At 38.1% G+C, this 13,182-nt stretch overlaps 1 protein-coding gene across 1 annotated transcript in view; it reads left to right on the top strand.

Moving 5' to 3' along the window:
- bean1 (brain expressed, associated with NEDD4, 1) overlaps positions 1–12,629 on the top strand; it is a 95,048-nt gene extending 82,419 nt beyond the window's left edge. The window contains exon 6 of the mRNA XM_056462897.1: positions 10,183–12,629. Coding sequence (XP_056318872.1) covers positions 10,183–10,531 — 349 coding nt within the window. The 3' untranslated portion in view covers positions 10,532–12,629. The remainder of the gene's footprint in view (positions 1–10,182) is intronic.
- Positions 12,630–13,182: the final 553 nt, after the last annotated feature.

The following is a 13,182-nucleotide window of genomic DNA, read 5'->3' on the forward strand; positions in this document are numbered from 1 at the left end:
CAATCAGCTGGACCTGTAAACACACACGAGTACACCACACACACGTGCCCACACTGCAACAGAAAAATTACCACAATGTGTCGTCACACCTTCCTCCATAAAATAAACTGAAAGAGCTCTTTCCCTCTTTACCTTACAAAATAAATATCCAATCAAAACAACAACACTAGAAAAAAATAACCTTGCCCCCTACATCACCTCTGCTCTGCACCCTGATACCTAGAACAATCAGTAACTGGACAGCCATCAACATGCCTCCATAACTTCAAGAATCCGGCATACAACACAGGGCATCCACCAAAATATTTTTCTTCCCCTTAATATGGCGAATCTCCAAGTTATATTCTGTAAAATAATGACCAGTGCATCAAACATTGGTTAGGATTTTGCGAAGTTGACAAACACATGAAAAGGTTGTGATCACAATATATCACCACTGGTGAACCACCTCCTCCCAAATAAATGTCAAAATGCTGAAGCGCCCAGACCAACGCTAAAGATTCTTTTTCTATTATGAATAATTCACCTGATCAGGCAAACATTTCTTTGAAAAGAATCCATACTGGACGTTCCAACCCCTTGTTATAATGCTGTCTCGCACGCATCTACATGCATTTTAAACGTTCTATCTTACTGAGGATCAGCAAGAGATGGAGCACTAGTAAGGCTTTCACATTTTTAAAGGCATTTTGACAGGTTAAACTCCAGACAAACAAGTGACGCAACAAATTGGTTAAGGGATCAAGAGGTCTGCATTCCTGCGGCACCCAACCAGATTTCTTGCGGCACGGGAATAAATTTCCAAACAAAACGTGGTAGAGGTTGGTAACTCTGGTGCAATTTGAATGAGAGCAGCGAGCTTACAATATAGCGTTCGCACAGCCCGTGCATGCATCATCTGCATAACGTTCCTCAGAGTGGGCTTTATCAACATGACAGAGCAAAGTGAAAATGCGCTGTCTCTCAGCTTGGATTAGAAAATGGTCAGTTAACTGTTAGGAAAGTCAGATGTATAGGAGTTTTTTTTTTCATGCATCATAGACGCAAATGAAAAAAAAAATTACCGTTTGCGCAATGCAATAATACCTCAAAGTTTTACCCTTTAGTAGCCACAAGACTGAAACCTCAGGTTTAAGGCGGCACTCATGTCTCATCACAAAGGAGCAAACAAAACTGACATTTAGCCTACAATCTTTGCACAACCTGCAGTTTTATCTGTTATCTCTCTCTTTTGGTAGTGCCCAAATGAAACGTGAGATTTTGGAAACCAGATCTAAAATTAGTTGGAACAGTCTGGTCGTGAAGAAAATTATTCTAAGCGGGCAGTGGGTGAACAAAGGCTGAATATACAGAGGGAGAGGTCGGTGCAAAATAAAACCTTGTGAGAGCAGGTGGGAGCAGTACTATAAAAACAGTCCCGTGCAGACCTCTACAGGGATCGACAGTTTCTAAAAAAATCTTGCAAATAATCTAATAATATCCCACCATGCCAAGAAAGCACACTAATTCTTGCTTGGTTCCTGGTGGAGGATGCTTCTCAATTGCCTTGATATTTGCATTAACGGGATGAACAACCCCATGTCCAACAACTTTACCCAAATAGATCATCGTGGCCCTAGCAAACTCACACTTCGCACAGTAAGCCCAGCTTCCTTCAGGCGCTCGAATAACTGCTGAATTTGCAATGTTTCTCCAATACACTATATACAACTAAGTCATCGAGGTAAACTGCACAACCTTCCAGGTCAGCTACCATGCAATTCTTTAGCCTCAGAAAAGTGGCCGCCGCGTTTCATAATCCAAAACTCATATCATTATAAGAAAATGTGCCTGTAGTAATAAAAGCAGAGACTTTATGTTCATGCATGGTTAAAGGAATCTGCCAGTTCCCTTTTAATGAATCAAATTTACTAAGGTATTTGGCTGTGCCCACTTCATCCACGCAATCTTCAATACATTGGAGTGGAAATGAGTCTGGCTTAGTAAGTGCAGACAATTTTCTATAGTCTGTACAAAATCTCAGGGCACCATGGTTCTTTTTCAATAGCAAGCATGGGGGTGACCAACCTGAGGAAGGTGTAATGGCTAAATTGCAAAGTGTAGGCAGATTACAAAGCATATGCTAATGTTGAAACAATATATTTTCAATTTAAAAAGACAACATTTAATTAATAGTATCCATTTAGAGTCATTTTTTCATGAAATATAAATGCAATAATTTGACCTACTAATTCCTGATAGTACTAGTACGTACAAAATTACGATGCGTGCTGTTTCTGGTGAGTAACTTCAACTGAGCGATGTGTCTCTGTGCATTTTAATCTCAGCCGACTAGAAATGCAGAAGCAAAAATAAAGAATGGCCTTCAACTCCAACTGTTAGTCAGAGTTCACATGAAGAGGCGTTTTTTCATGTTCATGGTGGGGTGTGATGATTACCATCATGACAAGAGAACAGAAAAATACAGAGAACACTGTGAGAGTAAGAGTGAGACTAGCTTGATTTAGTCTCAGCTACTTAAAATAATAATGATAAGTAAAATAAAATGATAGTTGGAGTTTACCCGCTCCTTTAAGTCAGTCAGGCTCAGCCATTTTCCCTGGTCTGATGATCTTCTCCAGCTGAGCAGGTGGTGTTTTAATTATCCCTCATCACCTCAGTGAAGCCTGACGGAGGAGCAGAGACCCTTCAGTACAGCCTCTGCTGCTAAATCTGTTTATTATATCATCTTCAACTTTAGAAGCATCAGACATAATTCACTTAATTTAACTGTTGCATGACAGCCTGATTCATGAAATATCAGAAAAGAAACACCAAGTGAGCAGCCATAAAATATTTGCATACCAAGAGAATAGAATATGATCATCATCTATTTTTTTTTCTCCGGAGTAGTTTGATACTGTGGCTTTGTTTCCACCTATTAACATGCATTCAGATGCGTTTCTTGTGACCACTTGTGTTTAAATTTCCAACTCCATCTTATTTGGTCATCGATTTGTTCAAATATGGTCAACCACAGTAAGGTTTAACCATAAATGTCTCTTAAAATATGATTATAGACATTCCAAGCTTAATTACGAAATCTTACTTTTTCTCAGTCACTTTAGTCCATTTCTCAGATCAGAATTGAAATTCTCAAAACTACCGGTTCAATCTTAAGGTCATTGTGTCACTTGTGCTCATCAAAAAAAGCAGTTTCTAATTCCTTCGAACAAGTTGCAAATGCTTTTGTTCATCCATGCAAATGATTATGTGCAATTCTCTGATGTTTCCTACATTAACAATTGCTTATGTCATGTTGATCAAAATGTATTGTACTGGTTTCTGTCTGAATAGTCTCACCCCTCATGTCGTTTGTTCATGGCATTAGTCTTTATATGCAAAATGGATGAACAAGTTGTCATCGGATTTTGTCGTAATGCATTTTTCTATACATTTCTGTTAGACTTTTTCTAATGAAGTTGCATCTCAAAGGAGATTCTCCTACTGTATGTTCACATTTCTAGTTTTGTTTTGTTTGTTCTTTGTGCTATACAGTGCTGTCTTTTTCTTTCTGAATCATAATGACATGATCTGTCAACAAATTACAGTACAAACAGCAAACGAATATATAATAATAACTTGACTTCTATTTCCTAGAGATGGGTTGCAGCTGGAAGGGCATCCGCTGCGTAAAAACGTGCTGGATAAGTTGGTGGTTCGTTCCGCTGTGGCGACCCCCCGGATTAATAAAGGGACTAAGCCGAAAAGAAAATGAATGAACTTGACTTCTAGTTGATCATTTGATATCAGAAGTTGCTTATGTGAAAGGCAAAGGCCTCTAGATTACACTTATTTTACCAAAATTAAATATAATCATGCCTTGATTTTTAATGATTTAATTAGGCCTGTAAGGTCTGGCTTTGCTTAGACAAAAGTCTTGTAACTTAACATAAATAATGTACAGTATAGAATATAAAGTCATGGTGCCGTAGTAGAAGAACGAATATTGTGTATGACTCCTGTGAGCTTGGAGGACTGCATCCATACATCTCTGCAATGACTTAAATAATTTATTAAAAAAGTCATCTGGAATGGCAAAGAAAGCGTTCTTACAGGACTCCCAGAGTTCATCAAGACTCTTTAGATTCATCTTCAATGCCTCCTCCTTTATCTTACCCTAGACATGCTGAATAATTTTCATGTCTGGTGATTGGGCTGGCCAATGCTGGAACACCTTGATCTTCTTTGCTTTCATAACCTGTGTTGTGGAGACTGAAGTATGAGGAGCGCTATCCTGCTGAAGAATTTGCCCTCTCGTGTGGTTTGTAATGTAATGGGCAGCACAAATGTCTTGATACCTCAGGCTGTTGATGTTGCCATCCTCTCTGCAGATCTCTTGCATGCCCCATACTGAATGAAACCCCAAACCATGATTTTTCCTTCTCCAAACTTGACTGATGTCTGTGAGAATCTTGGGTCCATGCAGGTCTTCTGCAGTATTTGTGATAATTGGGATGCAGTTCAACAGATGATTCATCAGAAGAATCTAACTTCTGACACTTTTCCAAATGATCAACTAGAAGTCAAGATATTATTTGTTGCTCTCACAGCTGGGATCGACGACAAGACTTTTGTCAGGTAGTGTAGTGTACATCAGAACGCCCTTCCAGAGTTCACTGTTATATTGATAACATGACAAAGTAACTTGACTCTTATCCGTACACAATGACACAAGGACTTGTCATTCTTATGGCACTTTCATGTTCATTACCACAAAAATTTAGTTTTGAGAGATTTTGAGCAAGAGTCTGGCTTAGAGTAATCCAAGGTGTTTTGCCATTTGTACGTGCTATTTTGAGAAATGTACTTACTGTTTTGCAAATTTCTGATCTGAGAAATGCACCAAAAACTGTAATATAGAAGCTTCAAATATAAACATATGTATATATACAGTTGAAGTCAGAATTATTAACCCCCTTTTGAATTTTGAATCTTTTTAAAATATTTCCCAAGTGTTATTTAACAGAGCAAGGAAATTTTCACAGTACTTCTGATAATATTTTTTCTTCAGGAGAAAGTCTTATTTGTTTTATTTCGGCTAGAATAAAAGCAGTTTTTAATTTTTTTTTAAAACATTTTAAGGTCAAAATTATTAGCCCCTTTTAAGCTACTTTTTTTTTTTTTGATAGTCTACAGAACAAACCATCGTTATACAATAACTTGCCTAATTACCCTAACCTCCCTAGTTAACCTAATTAACCTAGTTTAAGCCTTTAAATGTCACTTTAAGCTGTATAGAAGTCCTGATAAATATCTAGTCAAATATTATTTACTGTCATCATGGCAAAGATAAAATATATCAGGTATTAGAAATAAGTTATTATAACTATTATGTTTAGAAATGTGCTGAAAAAAAATCTTCTCTCCGTTAAACAGAAATTGGGGAAAAAAATAATCAGGGGGGCTAATAATTCCAACTTCAACTGTATGTCATATATGAATGGTCAGAATGACTGCTATGGACATTCTTGTTATAGTTTCAGTGTTATACCAGCATAAAATATACCAACAGTTGTTTTTCTCCATATTTAATCAAATTTAAGAGTGTGTGTGTGTGTGTGTGTGTGTGTGTGTGTGTGTGTGCGTGCGTGCGTGCGTGCGTGCGTGCGTGCGTGCGTGCGTGCGTGCGTGCGTGCGTGCGTGTGTGTGTGTGACATTATTAATTTCTTTGATAAAAAAATAAATCTCTGAGTCTGCAGATATGTTATATGTGACAGAGATGTTTGTTTCCTCTCTCTCTGTGTTTGTTAATGATGTGTTAGCCTGAGGCGGAGCTTTAAACCAATTCTAGCATCTCGTTTCTGCTCCCACTGACAGTCTGATATGGTTAACCATAGCGAGATCCAATTACCCTGCTCCTATTGGCTCTTTCCCATCCTAACTCTCTGCTAACGCTGAGGTCACAGGCACAAGACTGCTTCACTTCAGCTGGAAGAGCCCATGACCCTGGTTAATGTAGCTCAAGCACATACACACACACACACACACACACACACACACACGTACACACTTGAACAAGTAGGCCATTTCAGTCCCTTTCTCGCTCTTTTTGTTTGCTTTTCTCTTGGATGGACACATCAGGCTTTGAATCTGATGTGCTTCACTGGAGCTTTGTTTGCAGTGTAGCAGGATATCGCTCACAGAAAGTGAAATTGGCAATTTGGCATAGTGGGAAGCTGCAAAAAGAAATTCAAATGTCAGTGATATTTAGCATGAAGGTCTTGCATTCAGGAGATATAACAACATAGACAAATATAGTCAATAAATATACATATAGACAGTCAAATACAGATTTTAGACACTTTTCATACTGTCCTATTGACCTTATTCTTCAATGCGCACATTTTTGCGATTGTTTTAGAACTTCCAATTCAGTTGCCTATGGGAGAAATGACTAGGAATAATAAACGGCAGAAAACGGTCAAACTACTTGCTCTACAAACAAGTGTTTGCATGATTATACAGACAAAGCAGAATAAAAGAATAAGAAAAATATCAGTTTTTCAACCTCAAGCAGCAAAACAACCTTTTTTTTTTTCTGAATGTTGAAAAATGAATGGAAGTCAATGAGAACGGAAGTCTAGAGCCAAAAAGATTCAAATGGTGAATATCTTGTGGTATTTGTAGTTTATTTGTCCAAAAGTGTGAAATTGTTTGAAATGATGATTATTATTTTGTATTTTATTTTTTGTTTTCTTATACATTTATATGCGTTTAATGTTTTTTATAAACATTTATTATATAAATTATTATTAATTATATAATATTTGTCTATCATTATTAATAAACTGATATTTGTTATAATATTTAATACTTTTGTGTGTGTATATAATTAAATTCACCTTTATTTGTATAGCGCTTTTACAATATAGATTGTGTTTATATATTAAACCATTTTTATTAATTTAACACTGTTATATATGAAATATATATAAACTTATCGATTATTTTCATATGTCATATTTAAATGTGCTGTAGATATATACTGCTGAGTGAAAGAAGGAAATTTCTAAACGCATTATGAAGTATAGCATGAGAAATCACAAAATTAATAACATTAATGTGTTCTGTTGACCGCCCAGGTTAAGAATAAAGTACTATATAAGATATAAATCCAATACAAAGCACCAGTAAGTTCATATCTAGAAAAGGAAATGACATTTTTCATATTATATTTCATACATTATTTTTGTGGTTGTATTATAACAACAACGTATAAAAGCCAATATTTCTTTTATTCATTTAATATTATACAATAGTTTTGAATTTCCCAGTGCTGGGTTGCAGCAGTGAGGGAATCCGCTGCGTAAAGCATATGCTGGATAAGTTGGCGTTTCATTCCGCTGTGGTGACCCCTAAATAAAGGGACTAAGCCAAAAAGAAAATGAATGAATGAACAATAATGTTTATTGTTAATAATTCCATATTATTAATGTATCATATATTCTTGGCATGAAAAAAGTTTGAAAAGCTCTGCCCTCTAGTGGTTAGAAAATGTAGCCAACCAAGTACATAAGTCAGACAAAAAGGATTTTTATTGACCAGTATATATTTCAATACACTCTATATATTTCCCCAGGAATTATAATGTGTTCTGTTTAATAATTAGTATCATTAATAATGACGATCATGTACTTCACCATGATGTATAAAATATAGAACGTGTGTCAGGTTGTCATTTAGCGTAACACATAGGTCTCAAACAAGATTCCTGGAGCTGGAGGGTTGCAGCTCTGCAGTTTTCCTCCAAGCTCCAAACACAGCTGATTCAACTAATCAAGGTGTTCAAGACTACTATGTGCTGCGTCCCAATTCACATACTTATACTACGCCCTTAAAGTATGTACTTTTTAAGGAAAAATATATACTTTTGAGTGTGTAACAGAAAAGTATGCACACTTCGGGACATACTACTTTCTCTCAGTATGGTTAGTGCAAACATTCACATGACCAGAGCAGTTTAATGTGCATTTGTATCATAAGAAGACTATGGCTGTATCAATGTTCCCAAACAAAACATTATTAATTTTATAATAATTTATATTGCACATATTATCTTCAACATAAATATACGTGCAGTAGCTGGATTGAAACACCTTTTCTCCACAGCACATACAATAATGTGACTTTTAAGAATAATTTTATTTATCAAAATTCATTTTATTTGCATAATATATAGCACAGATTCCACCCTCCCCACATGGGAAAAGTAGGACAATGTAAAAGACAGAACTGCAAACTCATGTGCAAAGCTGACACTGTTTATCAGAGCACTTTATCTTTCTGGGCTTTTTAAAGAAGAGTTAATATGAGAATGCCTCTAATTAAATTTTCCTTCTGTCCGAAAGTAATACAATTCTTTCTTTTAAACTGTAGTGGCCCTCAGTAACAGAATGATTTATTCTTATTTAACAGACAATTAAAACAACAAAAATGTTTAGCATTTAACACCTTTTACATGACACTGTTACTTTTCAGTGTGTTCAAGTAAAAAATCAAATTAAAAAATAAGAAATCCACTATTTCACTCCTACTATCCATATGCACCAGTGACAGATCAAATCTGCTCGCTCTCTCTCTCTAGTCTTGGTGCTGCTGAGAGATTGAGATGCACTGGCCAAAGTTTGCATATAAAGTAATGCAAAACCGCAGCTATAGAAAACGAAAGCAGAATCCAGGACATGTTAGGCGATTTAGAAATCCTGGCTGAATGCATTTTTAAGTCCCAAATAGAGGACATGTCCGGGAAAAAGAGGATATATTGTCACCCTAAATAATGAGCTGGATCAATCTATTTAGTAATAGGCTTTTCTTTTCCGTGTGTCCTGGCACTCTTCTCAAAGCTACTACCAAAGTCAGAACAGGTGTCCAGCACATCTCTGTGGGTCTGCAGCAGCAGAGCATGCAAGTCTGTGGCGGAGTATTCTGTTTCTCGCGCAAACAGAACCGGGCCGCTGAGGTGAAGTCTTGTGTTGGAAGCGCTGGTTATCACACTGGATGCACCACGATATGCCATGACCGAATTGTAAACGTTTATATGAGGCTCGCACGATGTGTGCTACGTCACCATTCGGTACCTTGAGTCGCTTAGCTGCGTATACAAAACGATGTAAAGATCGCTTGACGTGAAGTAAATAAACCAGTAGAGATGATGTGCCGTTGTTGATAGCATCAGCGTGTGCTACCATCACAATAGATTTCTATCGTAATATACCATAACTTAGTGTGACGAGCGTGTTAAATCTTAAAGGGACTTTGCTAGCAAGCAGTGTTGTGATCTCGTGGGCTTTGCATGCGCTGGCTCTGGACGCTGCTGGATAGAATAGCTGTAATAGAGTTTAGAGCGCATCGGACTGCTTATATCAGAGATTTTTAACGCAGTCCGATTTAGTTTTTTTTTTTTGGACTGATATCGGACCTACTTCTGATATCAATATCGGATCAGGACATCCCTATTGTCTGTAGACCTCCAAAACAGGATTGTCTTGAGGCACAAAGCTGGGGAGGATTACAGAAAAATTTCTGATGCTCTGAAAGTCCCAATGAGCACAGTGGCCTCCATCATCCATAAATGATGTATAATAACGAGATAGTCACTCTGTATGGTAGAATGGCTAGACAGAAGCCACTCCTTAGTAAAGGGCACATAGCAGCCCATCTGGAATTTGCCAAAAGGCATCTGAAACAAAGTTCTCTGGTCTGATGAGACTAAAATTGAACTCTTTGGAGTGAATGCCAGGCGTTACATTTGGAGAAAACCAGTCACGGCTCATCACCAGGCTAATACCATCCCTACAGTGAAGCATGGTGGTGGCAGCATCATACTGTGGGGATGTTTTCCAGCAGCAGGAACTGAAAAACTAGTCAGGATAGAGGGAAAGATGAATGCAGCAATGTACAGAGACATCCTGAATGAAAATCTGTTTCAGAGTTGAGGGAATAAATGAATTTAACCCATTTTGGAATAAGGCTGTAACATAAAAAATGTGGAAAAAGTGAAGCGCTATGAATACTTTCCACATGCACTGTATATAATGTAGTATCAGTTACATACTGTTTGTTAAACGCACTGTTGAAATATTTTGGAAATCAAATGTATGTAATCATATTTAATCACACATATATTTTTTTTTCTTTCAGTTATGATGAGTGCGTGGGACAAGGGACGCAGATATATGTACCTACAGACGATCCACCACCCTACTCCCTCACAGACCCGTGTCGGGATCAGCACATGGAGGATCTCCCCGCTGGTGCGTCCTGGGTGTCCGCCAGTGGCTCGTCCCGTTACCCGAGCAGACTACAGAACTTCAGGCACCAGCCGGTGGCCTCCATCTCTTTATCAGCCTTACCTTTAGACGAGGCGCCACCATACGAGACAGTAATGAGTGAACAAAACCAGCCTCTTCCCCTGATGCCCCTGGATCTGCTCAAACACACAACAGTGGACAGCAGTGCTCAGGACAGCGTTTCCCACCGGATCCTGTAATAACCCCAGCACACTCATGCATACCCTGTTAACCAAAACCAGCTTTGAGAGGAACTTCTATGTGTGGCTGAGCGTCCAGAGCTGAAGATAGCCACTTTACCTCTCTCTGCGGCCCACACAGACACTGCACCTCCTGCTTGACCTGACACAGCCGGAGCACAGGGCTATCGACCACCCTTTTGTGTGCATTACCTCACGTTGTCTTTTGGCTTGTGGTGTAATTAGATGTTAAATGTGTGTCTTTTCTTATTATTAGACATGGAGTGCGGTCACATTTACTGGTGCTGGCAAAATTTTGCAGGTAAAACTCACTTCAGTGTGATTGGTAGTTTTGCGTGAGGGCAAAGTGTGATGCTGCAACACCAAAGGCTGCACTTTCAGTTCTAGGACCATTTTCTGCACTTGTTACTTGGTTTGAACACCTTTTAAGAGTTCACATTTAGCTGATGATTGATTATATAGCTTGTTTGGCATGCTATCCCAGGAGAGGGCCCTGAGCTCATAAGATACTTGAGCCCGGGGCTCCCGCCTAATTGCAGGGTGAGAGGCGAGTTTGAGCTTAGGTAGGTCTCGAGAACTCCCCTGCTTATTTATGGCTAATGACAAATTAGGGATTGCTATGGAGATACATCCTGCTGATTGAGAACTTATCTGTGGTGCCAATTTTGGTTTAGTCAATTCATTTATGTCGCATGTCTTTGGATGGTGAGAGAAAACCGGGGAACATGTAACATGTAAACTCCACACAGAAATGTCGACTGGCCTGGTAAGGACTTGAACCGGTGACATTCTTGCTGTGAGGCAATAGTGCTTACCACTGGGCCCGCCTTATCTTGGAAAATGGGGAGGAATAGGGGTGGAAGTGGAGGATTCTTCAAGGTTAAGATAACTGAGGTATGAAACTCTGGTTATTCATAGTGATTTAGGAATCGTCTGATTGGCGAATCATGCGTTAGTTAATGCAGGACCAGCTGTGGTCAATCATAAGCATGTGCTCCACTCGAAATTTGTTTATAAATAAACTTCACTTAGTTGCTAAGTTGACAAGCATTCTGTCAGTGGTAACTTTGGAATATAAACTTCAACGTAATAGGATTTTGGACAATTCTGTTTTCTGAAATTATTCAGGACAGATATAGAGTGTAGATTTCGAAAATACTTCATGTTGAGCTTCAGACGTTCAACTCTATGCTATAAGCATATTTGAAACATATTAGCAACATGCTAATTCATGCTAGACACATTATAAACATGCCACTAACATGCTAGCATCATGTTCATTTATGGCAATGTCAGCCCTGTGCTAAAATCTGCTTGAAAGAAGTTAGCGATGTGCTAATCAATGTTAGCAATATGCTAAATATGTTATGGCGGATGACAAGGTGGCTTAGTGGTTAGTATTTTCACCTCACAGCAAGAAGGTCACTGGTTTGAGTCCTGGCTAGGTCATTTAGCATTTCTGTGTGGAGTTTGCATGTTCTCCCTGTGTCGGTTTGGGTTTCCTCCAGGTGCCCCAGTTTCCCCCACAGTTCAAAGACATGCGCTATAGGTGAATTGAATCAACTAAATTGGCCGTAGTGTATGTGTATGGATGTTTTCCAGTACTGGGTTGCAGCTGGAAGGGCATCCGTTGTGTAAAACATATGCTGGATAATTTGGTGGTTTATTCCACTGTGGCAACCCCTGATGAATAAATTGACTAAGTTGAAGGAAAAGAAATGAATAAATATGTTATGACGTTCACGTAGATTTATTATGATGGCTCAAGAAAAATAAAAAAAACAAATGTTATTTGAGTCGTTTTGAAGAAACTTGCCTGAACGTATTTAGGAGTGTGTAAATAGTGATGCAACACAAATTTGTTTATACTTTGGATATCAACAAGCTAATCTATGTTAGAAACATTATAAACATGCCACTAACATGCTAGCAACATGGTAATAACAGTGCTGTAATAAGAAATATGGTCCTAGAAATATGGTTCTTGGGATGCTGTCCAATTGCCAAATGCTGTCCGAGTATTGCAGGATTTGCCACTGTGGTTTGAAAGTGACTTTTGTGCGATCTCCGCTTCACACTTCTCATTGTTCTTATCAATGAACTTTTTTCAAGCAAAATTGTGCTGAAATCTGGCTAATGCACCACAGCTATTTTTAACAACCTTCAAAATGTGTCCTTTTGGATGTCCAGACGTTACACAACACAGATGGCCTCTCAATAATCATCACCTGAGTCTGTAATGGAGAAATTTACAAACGTAACTTTCTTTTGAGTGTGCAAATGTGATCCTGCATGAGTGATTATTTCCACATGACTGGCTTTTACAACCTTCTCTCATTCTCTATTTTCCTTTTCAATTTTAGGGTTAGTTTGAACTGTTTGTGTTTTTTAATCTAATTTTTTTATGATAATATTTTGTAAATGTGGTAGAATATCTAACAAAGATGAGAAATTACCTTTAAAGCAATTTGAATGTCATCAGAACACGTTTTTTTTATTTATTTTTTTTATTTCTGTTCTCTTCAGTGGTTCTCAACCAGATGCCCTAAACCAGGGGTGTCCTAACTCAGTCCTGGAGGGCTGGTGTCCTGCATAGTTTAGCTCCAGCTTCCTTCAACACACTTGCTTGGAAGTTTTAGTATACCTAAAAA

Source organism: Danio aesculapii, chromosome 7, assembly GCF_903798145.1.
Source record: "Danio aesculapii chromosome 7, fDanAes4.1, whole genome shotgun sequence".
NCBI lineage: Eukaryota > Metazoa > Chordata > Actinopteri > Cypriniformes > Danionidae > Danio > Danio aesculapii.